Raw genomic sequence first — 11,413 nt, 5'->3', positions numbered from 1 at the left:
AATAACTAAGCTCTGCTCAAACAGCAACCATGACAAGGACAAGCAGTTCAAAATAACAAAGGAGTCACACTTCACAATCCTTCAAAAGCAGAAAACACCTATTCCTGCACTAGGATAGAAGTGTAAAAATGTCAATTATTTAAAACGTAGAGCATTTCTCCAGAGGAACATACCTTCAGAAATGAAATCATGGTTTGTATCTTTTCAATGTCACTTTAAAAAGTACAGTGTGCTGTCTGGATTTTCTGAAGCTAATAATGCCAGAGGATGGAGAAAGGAAATATGCAGCATGCAATTCTGTAGCATTAAAAAAAATCCAACTACAAGACAACCAATTAAATGAAATTCAAAAATGATTTATGACATTTCTGATAGACTAATCATATCCCAGTACCCTAAATACAGCGATACAGACCCATTATTAACAATCCCTTTCCAAATCTTGTACCTCAGAGGGGCACTTAATGTATTTATTGTGTTTGATAATTGATTTTCACTTTACATTCAGAAGAACATTCAACAGAAGAGGGCTAGGAAAGTCACTAGAGGGAAAAAGTACAAAAAACATTTTTGTTTAAAGTCTACATTTTGTGAAACAGTCATTTTATTAAGGCAAAATAATTGCTGACCAAGTTTATGCTCCCTTCAGTCAGTCTATATGCTTTTAAACTAGAACTATCTTATGTCAAACAGGAAAATATAGCTACAACCAACTATACACTTACTTTAAATGCCACTTCTCTGTTCCTGCAAAGATCAGTTAACCCTGGCCAAGAAAATCAGTGTGTGTGTGTAGAGATTTTTATGGATCTATACGGGTAAAATTTCAACAGAATATGTAGGCTATAACTTCTTTCGCATCTCTGATTTGGCTGCATTCTCCCTATTCAGTGGAATTATCTTGTTCCAGTCATTTAAAGCTCACATACTTTACATAAAATATACACAGGATGCACAATTTTCTAGAAACGTACCTTATAATAAATACTTCCTATGAGTTCTGTTCTCCCCTCTTCAAGGGTGGAATGGTATTTCGTCCCTCAGCTCAATAATGGTATGTTTTATAAATACACAATTTAGGGATAATTAATACAAACACCATTGCATGGGGTCACTGTCCTTTTTCTTTTTAATTCAACAAGTTGCATTTTCTGGGGCAGATGTTATGTTCCAAAGAGACTGTTTTATGAAAGCCATCCCTATACGGCATGTGCCAAAATCCCAAGCTGACTGGCTTTTAAGTCTCTCATGGAAACAAATGAAGAATCCTTCTAGCCAAGTATACTACACAATTAACACTCATTTGTCTTAGAAAATCTTAACCTTTATTTGCCCGTTTATATTAGTGCTCCTCATTTCTTCTCCCCAGTATACTAATTGAATCAACAGATTTCCCCATAAACATTTCAGTCAAGAAGGATCTCTCTCAGCTGGCCATCTTTGGAACTGTACTGTATAGCCTGGATGTAGGCAAACTTTCTCCGACTTTGAAGCGTGGGTTTTCGATATTTGAAAAGCAATGTAATACTGTATACAGAAAGTGGCATTCAATAGCCTTGCCTTTTTAAACAGACATTTTCAACTGCAAATTCATCTATTTTCACAATCAGAACATTTTTGTCTGAAAAGTTTATTTTAGTTTTCTGAACACTCTAAAGCAACTGTGCTTTAGATGTTACACAAGTGTCCAGATAGGATTAAACAAAAATTAAAATGTTCTAAATTACAAACGTAACTCCTGTAAGACCTTCAGAAAGGAAACAGACCAGAAAGTAGGACATACACACATTGTGAGGAAACCCCAACGTTTCATGCAATGGCAGGCAAGATGTAAAAAGCCACCCAAATTCACACATTTGTACACCGAATCATCAGAAAAAAGTACTCTGTAGTAAATCTGTACATCCAAATACATTTGGGATCTACACCTAAGTTACATTATTTAATGTTATATACACTTATTACCACTTTATAATGTCTTAAGGAAAGCCTTCATTCAAACCCAAACCAAAAAAAAGACTAACTTTGAAAAAAAAGGAGAATCACTTTAGACATTCAGTTAAAATGTTGGTTTTGTTTTAATCTAGACCTCAAAACTTTTAATAAAAACAAACAGCATCCTCTTCATTTAACATTTTGCTTTCTAACTGTACAGTAAATTGCACTGTCTTCAGACTGTATCTTCTTTGGATGGTTTTAAGATTTAGCTGGATATTACTTTAAAGATAAATAAATGGGAAGTTGGTCCAACTAGAATGATCGCTGATATATTACATGCAAGTGAGTTTAATATTTTTTAAAATTATTTTTTAGACAAATGGGTGTAGGGATAGTTGATACTGCAAATGAACCAAAAGAAGCACCCAGAGTCAAAATACAAAACATACTTCTATCCTGACAATGGCAGTGAAAACCAGAAAAGTAATCTTTCTGGAACAGCATTTTTAGATAATTTAGAAATGTTAAGTACCAGGAAGACTACTAATCAAGCAGTTTTAGCAGCCAAGTTTCCCTCTTTTTACTGAATGGAACAAATTCTTGAAATAAACTGTTTGTCCTCTTCACTGAAGAGAGCTAGCCTATTCATCTTTAATGAGCTAGGTTTTTTTGGGAAGATTAGCCATGTACTGTAGTAATGCCTACTGCATATAATCCAAGCATTTGCTGTGAACAGTTGGAGAAAGCAGTCAGTAAGAATCTAGGATCAATGAAAATAGATGTTACTTTAAGCCATCCACAAAATGGAGACCCACGCGAGGCCCAGTGTTAAAACCCAACTCTCTTCTTGCGCTTTTTGTTGTGCAAGTTCATCCCCCATTGAAAACAGTAACTGATCCATAGTTCAGTTTTCTTATTTCCTTAGTCAATTTTCACATTAGTGTAGATTTTACGAACAAAGGCACTTGTTCCCATGTAACCAATAGCTCCTGCAAAACAAAAAATAAAATGTATATTTTAGAGGAGATCATCTAATAACTATTAACATAAAACAAAAACACCGTTCTTAGAATCATTTAAACCATTCATTCTGAAAAAAGACAATTACCTGAGAATACTTGTTCTCAAACTGCATACAATTATCCCTGCTTCCAGTGAATAACTGGCAAGAACTCCCATAGCTCTAAAGATCTAAATCCATTAAACCATCTCCCCAGAAGACTATGCTGCTTTGCCCTGATAATATAGCAGTGCCCCCGCTACTGCTTCTAATAACCAGGTCCTTTTCTCCAAGCAAAGGGTAGAAAGCAAAACATTCCCAAATCTCTGGGGAAGGTGGGTTTTATTATAAGTTACATCCTTTCTGAAAATGAATGTTCTTTTTCTCACCATGAGGTAGAAATGAATAGCAATAAGTTGTTAAAAGGAAATTGCAACCTGCAGTTTTCAAATTAGTAAGAATCATGAGGCGAGTATGCCTGGACCACAGCAGTAATAAAGGAATAGGACATTAGGTGTTTGAGGGTGGAAACAGTTTCGGATTGAACAATACATCGCACTAGTAAAGGGCCTCCTAACAAAACTAGACACTCAGGTGGCAAAAGAACAAGAACTCATTCCAGGAGCAAGTTCTGCAACTCCAATAGGCCAAACCTAGAATCTAAGATGGATTATGCAAGGCTGAGTAAGCAGTAGCGTAGAGAATGCTACATGACTGTAGTGCATACCTCCCAAAGAAGGAACAAACAATGTTACTGCTGATGCCAACATGCAAGGATAAGCTAACATGACACCAAAGGTGCAAACCCAGTAAGAAGCAAGAGAACTGCAGTTAGTCAGTCTGACCCACTCTATGGTGTGAAGTGAAACCAAAAGCCGGGTGGACAAACTAAGAGCTGTAACCACCGCAGATAAAAGCCCAAGTTTATTAAGATGTTCTTTCCAGAATAGATTATGCATGGTGCTCCTCTGCGACAACACAGATTAAAGCAGGATGAAGCATGCAAGATAAAGGGGTCCAAAGCACTCGACAAGGGAATCCAGATATGAACAAAACTTCCAGAGAAGAACAGGTGATTCCAGAGCCTGAACATCTTTAGAGAAATGTTGCAAAAGCTTTCCACTTTGAAAAAGCCTTTCTACCATAAGAATTGCACTCACTGACACCCACTTCTACCAGCCAAACCAAAAAAGGGAGAAATCAAATCAAAACAAAAACCCTACCCAAGCAGAATTTCTACCCCAAAAAGGGAGAAGTACCAGAGACTCCATGAATTCCATTAGACACTTCACGTGGAAGGTGTTCAGATACTACAATGATGGGTCACAGGATAAAACTAAGGTAAACCAAAAAATAGTGTCATGTTGGTTGATTAAGCTTAATTAACAGTACCACATAAAGGAAACTAAACCTGAAACACTGCCAACTTTGAAAGGGATCAAGAATAAGATGCATCTTGACCAAAATGGGGCTTTTAAGATGATTATTTGTCTCTCCTGAGCTATGTCAGAACTTTTGGATAAGGGAGGATAAAGGTTGGAGGCCTTTCTCCAAGGAATAGGGAAGAAAGGTGTCCATCACTGCTGTAGTTAGAGTGCCAGCTCAAGCACAATTAGCATGGCATGTCTACACAACCTGGGAATCACACCTCCCAGCTCAAAGGCAGACATATCGTAAGACTCTCCAAAGGAGAAGACAGGCTTTGGTCTGAGATGTGACATTAATATACCCCTTTTAGCTCATGGGCACAAGCTAAGAATTTAGGTATTTCGGTATGAACTAGGGTGACTCCAGCATCACGGTGGCAGTGGCAGAGAGATCCAAGCAACTTCGTGCTTAGAATTATGATCCAGAACAGCTGAACCAGAGCTCTTACTCACATGCACAGCCATCTCTACCAATAAGCCTTCAGGGAGGTGCGGGGAGGGGGGGAGTGGGAAGTGGGAGGAAGTAAGTTGTAATATTCTTTGGTGCAAAGTAATTGTGCTCAGCCCTTTTGAAATTCCTGATACATATCCTTCAACAGCCAGTTAAGGAATGAATGAACAGGCACAACCAAGCTACTGGCAGGATGGGATGTTTCGAAGTGCAGAAAAATCTTCGGGCCTTTTTAGACTTCCTATAAACTCATGAGGACTGAGGAGTCCTTTGGATCTTCCAGGCTACTGAGCGAGTCCTCCCATTAGCCTCAAATAGCAAGCGGTGATTGTGAAACCAAAAGATATGCCAGATGCATCTGAGTTAGATCAGGCCATCAGCACCAAGCAAGCTAATAGTATTTTGGCTAGGGGGGTTTTCAAGAGACTTGGCTAACAGGATATCTGTGAGAAAATACTTGTTTAATGGATTAATTGTAAACAGTCCATCTCATCAGAACTCAAAGGATCCAAACAGTCAGGAACACCTGAATCATAAAAGAAACAGTTTTCTACTGTTGCTTTGAGAAGGGGGTTGGACTAGATGACCTCCTGAGGTCTCTTCCAGCCCTAATCTTCTATGATTTTGTGTTCCTAATATCACAAAACAACTAATGCAAATCAGAGTTGTGATTCTGTATACACAGGAGTTAAGAAACTCCAAGTAAGGGAGTAAACAATTTAAGTATATATCCGAATGTGCCATTGTCAAGTGCACCATATATGCAACTGAATTAAGCATGGACAATATGAAGTTAGTAAGCCACGAGGGCATGAAGAATGGCTACCCAGATCAGATGATCTCCTCCCTATGCTATTTAAAGAGATGGGGATTTTTAAAGTTTTATGTCTCCTGCATTAAGATCGAAGGTCTGGAAGTTCTAGGGAGCTCCCCACTGCCATTTTCAAAGCGCTCATGCTCTGTAGGAAGCAGTGTTCTCCAGTGATCAAAGTACCTCACAGTGTGTGAAATTTGAGTTAGTTAAATATGGTCGTGAGATTTATGATCGGGATAGGTGACCTAAATGTGCAGGGACTCCAAAGCAGGCAAGTTCATGTTAATCGATTCCAACAGCATCCAATTGCATGATCCTGCAGATAGCCATGTGCATGAGCATCGTCCCTCCATGCATTGTTTCATAATAGATCAGCAGTAAAAAGCATGCACAGTGCACATTTTTCTAACACACTTTGTTAGCCGTGCTGGATATGAATTTAATGCACAAAATGGATTGTTGTCTGATTTTGAAGAAATATTTGGGTAGTAAAAACCTAGATATCTCCTTAATACTGTTTCAAATACTTTTTCACGGTAACAAGAAAGCATACAAAGATTTTCCCTTTCCATTTTCTTTTAAAACATTTTAATTACAAAAACTGATGGACACACTCGGTTCCTGACATTAGACATTTTAATCAGTACCAGGCTGAACACTTAAAAAAAAAAAAAAAGAAAAAAAGATTAGAGCTGAAAGGTATATAAAAGCCTACTAAAGAAAAAATAGCTGAGAGACTGCCAGAACAGTGGGGGAACCTTGTAATATGCCAAAGACTTCAAGAGGAAAGATGAGATTTCAGTCAGAAAAGCACTTAATTTAGAGTAGCCCACATTTCTTTTTCCTTGTAAATGTCATGAAATTACCTTCTTGGCTCTTCTAAAGAGAAGAAAAAATATGCATGAAACATAAGTGGTGGATATTGAATCTATTAGTGCCTTGAGCCCACAAATCCTTATGGACATCGGTAACCCGTATGCAAGTACTCCCACTAGGAGCAAAGGAATATTTGCATGTGTAGGGAGTTGTAAAATAAGACTCTAGGCTTGCATGAATAAAGCCCGTCATATTGTGCAAAAATGGGAAAGAACCAATTTGCACTTTCAAAAACATGTGAGGGAAAGAACCAAAAAAGCCAACAGGTGAATATACTAAATTCACCAAGTGAACTTCCATACGATTTACTACACTCTTATCCAAAGGTCTGCTCAAACAGCATCTAACAGGCAGTGAAACCAAATGCATGGAAGAGCACTGTGTTCTTTGCTCATTTGTAAATATTTGTAACATTTGCTTCCTCGTTCCTTTCCAGAAAAAAAAAAACAGGTCTCTTCTGCATTCTCTCCACTCCTAAGAGACCCCTGGTACTGAGAGTTACTAGAATGAGCACTCTGCGCCATCCCAGATGGTGCTGAGACCATCCATGATACTGGATACTTGAGCCTGCTAAAAAGATGAGAGTGGAGGAAACCATCCCTCTTGATGCAAGACGAGCTGCCCCATTTGGACCACAGTCCTGTCCTGGGGTGGTGGAGAGAATGGACTCAGCACAGGGGCAATGTCAGCACCACAGCCAAGGCTCACAGCTGCTTCTTTAGATGGTACTGCTGAGGGATTTTCTAGAAAATATCTGTGTCAGAGACACTGACAAATGATGGACCATAGACCCTAGTGTGCCTTTCCTTCTACCGACATGATTTTTGGGTGTGAAGAATGGTTTTTGTTTTTTTGTTTTAAAGCCTTAGATGGAACTTTAGTTTATCCAGTGCTGGGAACACAGCTTACGGCTTCAGAAAGAGTGAACCTCTGGTGCAGAGGAACTGACATAAGTTTCTTAACCCCAGGGAACATATCAAAGGCTTACTGGCACCAAGGGATTTGGGACTGTTGCTGTGCGGCTCTCTTTTACCAGAAAGTCAGTCAAGCACCAGTTTACCTCCTGTCAAGTGAAGTGCCCTATTGTACCTATTGCCCCAGAACTGTTTGGGTCTTGGACTACAATTCCTGGGAAGGGTGAAGACTCCTCTATCATGGTTAGCTCTAGTCCTCCTTTCTGTCTGCAAGAGCCATGCCTGGAGATGATGGCCTAGGCCAAACAGATAACCTGGATAATGTACTTCCTCATGGCAAATAGTAGTGACCAGCTACTAGCACTGTGTCCTTGCTGCATCACAGTGATTTAATCCTGATCTGTTGCATGCTACAGCCTTGTGATTAAAGTTTATTACACTTTGGAATAGTATAGATTAATGACTTACCTAACTACCCTAAAAACCCAAAAACTACAGAAGAGTTTAGGTCTGGTGTGAACCAGACTGCTACAAGCACTTGAAGCAGTCAAGTGGGAGGGGGGAGAGGCGGGGGGGGGGGCAAAGGAGGTGGTCAGGAGGCATATCCCTTTTATAACCTTTGCATTACAGCATAAGGCTCATGCATTTCACTGCTGGGTGGCAATTCAAGGCAGAATCTTCCTTACTCAGTGCCTGCGCCGAAAATCCTTGTTGCCCATGTCCTGAGCCTAGTACTGGGAGAGTATGTCAGCAGTGAATAGAATGAGAAGTATTTGTTCAATTGACCACTCCTGAACTAAGGGCTTCCATTTTCAAATTTCAAAAATTAAAAGAGTTGAGAGTTTCAGGGCACAGTTTAAATGGATGCCTGGAAATCTAGCTCCCCCTCCAGGTGCTAAAGAAATAATCTCGAACTGAAAAGATAAAGGACTCTAGTTAATATTGAATTAATTGTGAAAGCTCAGGTGTGTTGGAAATTCAACCTCTGATTATAGTATTATTTTATTCTTTCAGCCCTGCAGAGTGATGTCTTTTGTTTTCTGCATAGCACATAGGAGACAGATATCTTCACTTTTGAAAAAAACAGTTCACACAAACCTGGTTCTACTAGGCTGGTATAAAATGAAAAACCAAGCATATAAGCCAGAAATTGGAAGGTTATTTTCAAGGATAGTATGTTTTCTTTAATGATACATACAGAAGGCATTTTGAAAATAGAGACAGCTGTGAATTTATGATATACACATAGCAGATTTGAGTATATTCTGAACTTACCACACATTATCCCCAAGGCTGTGCTAAATACCGCCATATAACCAAAGTAAAATGATGTTTGAAACAAGCCATACATTCTGAAAAAAGAAAAAAAAAGAGAGAGAGAGTAATTTATACCACAGGTATAGGTTCAGAAAAGGGCAACATAAATTATTAGGGGTATGGAATGGCTTCCGTATGAGGAGAGATTAATAAGATTGGGACTTTTCAGCTTGGAATAGAGATGACAAGGGGGGATATGATAGAGATCTATAAAATCATGACTGGTATGGAGAAAGTAAATAAGGAAGTGTTATTTACTCCTCCTCATAACACAAGAACTAGGGGTCACTAAATGAAATTAATAGGCAGCAGGTTTAAAACAAACAAAAAGGAAGTATTTATTCATACAACACACAGTCAACCTATGGAACTCTTTGTCAGAGGATGTTGTGAAGGCCAAGACTATAACAGGGTTCAAAAAAAGAACTAGATAAATTCATGGAGGATAGGTCCATCAATGGCTATTAGCCAGGATGGGCATGGATGACGTCCCTAGCCTCTGTTTGCCAGAAGCTGGGCATGGGCGACAGGGGATGGATCACTTGATGATTATCTGTTCTGTTCATTCCCTCTGAAGCATTTGGCATTGGCCACTGTCGGAAGATAGGAAACTGGGCTAGACAGACCTTTGGTCTGATGCAGCATGGCTGCCCTTATGTTCTTAGGTCATTTTTTTTGTAGTTTCTCAATATACCAGTTACTCTAAAGTAAGCTTATTTTTAATTCTTTAGGTCAAATGTTTGATTTACTAAATGCTGACCTATGAAGTACAAGATACAGCCACCACTTACTTTGTTTTGAAAAAGTAGTAGTAAAAGGAATACATGTAAACATAGATTGCAGTGGATGCAGCAGAAAGAAAGCTCGTCCATTGCCTGAAAAACACATACAAGTCTGTCACACCACCAGATATGGACCAAACAACGTAAGTTTCCCCAACAAAACATATGGTACAAGAGAAATCTGAAGCAGAAAAAAAAATCTACTTGTCTAAACATGTTGTGCTTCACGTGAAAAGCAGGCTTCCAGGAAAATATTTGTCAGCAATATCAAATACTCATTAGCTTTTGTTTTATGTATATTTTTTACACTACGCAGTTTGAGGGTGTAATCAACATGCTCTTACTACAAATGAACTTACCTTACCTACCTTTTCTCTGTTATCCTGGGACCAACATGGCTACAACAACACTGCAAACACTCTAATGTCAACCATTGCTTGATACAGGGTGATTTTTAAAAAATCCACTTGTGTTTTAGAGAAACGTTATTTCAATAGGGAAAGTCTCTTGCAAATCTGTATTATGATTCTGAGATAGTTCACTATTAGGATATTTATGAACAAAAATGGTACTTACCACCTATAATCCTCTGCATTTAGCAGAAAGTACGTACATACAATGGTCACACAGACTGTCACAATGCAGAGGATAACCAGCACCAACATCATGAAGCCATAAACATAGTAGATCTTGTAAGCCCAGAATGAAGTGAAAATAAAATACCTAAGTAGAATTGAATGAAATAGGCAACTTTATTATATTGTAACTACACCTTTTTAGCAGTTTCAACTGACTGGGCATAATATATTTACTAGCAATAGCTAACTTAATTCCATGCAAAAAAACCCCTCACATTTCAATGAAAATTGATCCAAAAGGGAGGATTCCACCTAGGCAAACAATAACAGCTGGTTCCATGAACCTGCAAAATAACAGAAATAGCAATCAATGTTGATATTAGATAAATTTACAGTTTTATATTTCATTAATAAAGATATCCAAGACAAAATAGTGGAACACTTAATAAAACCCAAAAAAGTCATATTAATGGCATCCATTTGGACAAATTCTCGGCATCAGTCTCTCTAGACCCACCGTATTTAAAAAGAAAATAATCTTAGATTTTTAAAACATGTGAGAGACTCATGTCAGTCTCCATGCCTGATGGGAAGTCTACGTGCTGAACGCTATTCACTTAAGCTGGGCTTTGGGTCAGGCCCTAAGAGGACAAAGCACCCCAGCAGCTCCAAATGAAGTCAATGGGACCTCACTGCTTTTGAGCATATGACCTCTTATTTAGGAGCCTGATTACAGCCTCCTGTTTTTAAAAAACTTACCCATAATACTTACCTATGTAACAAAGCCCCACAAAATCCCTGTGATGTAATGTATGTAAAAATAATTCTGAAATGGAAAGTGCTATCTACCATAATTGTATGCAGTGTAGTTGTAGATGTGTAGGTCCTAGGACTTTAGAGAGACAAGGTGGGTGAGGTAATATCTTTTATTGGACCAACTTCTGTTGGTGAGACAAACCTTTCAGGTCTGGGAAAAGTACTAGAAGAGAGCATCACAGCTAAATGCAAGGTGAAAAAGATTGTTCAGCATAAATAGCACATATTCTAAGGCAGGGGTTCTCAGAACAATTCTTTTGGTGGCCTCAGAGTACAGCTACCAGCCCTTGCTGGTGGCTGCGCTGACATTTTCCCCAACCTCGAGCCCCGCCACCTGGCCTGAAGTCCAGAGCCAGCGTCCAGGGGATGAAACCTGAAGCCTGCTGAGTTAGGGTTACCATACGTCCTCTTTTTCCCGGACATGTCCGGCTTTTCGGCACTCAAACCCCTGTCCGGGGGGAATTGCCAAAAAGCCGAACATGTCCGGGAAAATGCCGGCC

The 11,413-nt window shown here is 39.0% G+C and overlaps 1 protein-coding gene across 1 annotated transcript in view; it reads right to left on the bottom strand.

Moving 5' to 3' along the window:
- Positions 1 to 335: 335 nt before the first annotated feature.
- TM9SF3 (transmembrane 9 superfamily member 3) overlaps positions 336 to 11,413 on the bottom strand; it is an 86,563-nt gene continuing 75,485 nt past the window's right edge. The window contains exons 11-15 of the mRNA XM_005312074.5: positions 10,373 to 10,441; positions 10,096 to 10,242; positions 9,529 to 9,612; positions 8,696 to 8,772; positions 336 to 2,927 (exon numbers count right to left, since the gene is read on the bottom strand). Coding sequence (XP_005312131.1) covers positions 2,860 to 2,927; positions 8,696 to 8,772; positions 9,529 to 9,612; positions 10,096 to 10,242; positions 10,373 to 10,441 — 445 coding nt within the window. The 3' untranslated portion in view covers positions 336 to 2,859. The remainder of the gene's footprint in view (positions 2,928 to 8,695; positions 8,773 to 9,528; positions 9,613 to 10,095; positions 10,243 to 10,372; positions 10,442 to 11,413) is intronic.

This window comes from Chrysemys picta, chromosome 7 (assembly GCF_011386835.1).
Source record: "Chrysemys picta bellii isolate R12L10 chromosome 7, ASM1138683v2, whole genome shotgun sequence".
Classification (NCBI taxonomy): domain Eukaryota; kingdom Metazoa; phylum Chordata; order Testudines; family Emydidae; genus Chrysemys; species Chrysemys picta.
This window is presented reverse-complemented; position numbering and strand designations above follow the sequence as displayed.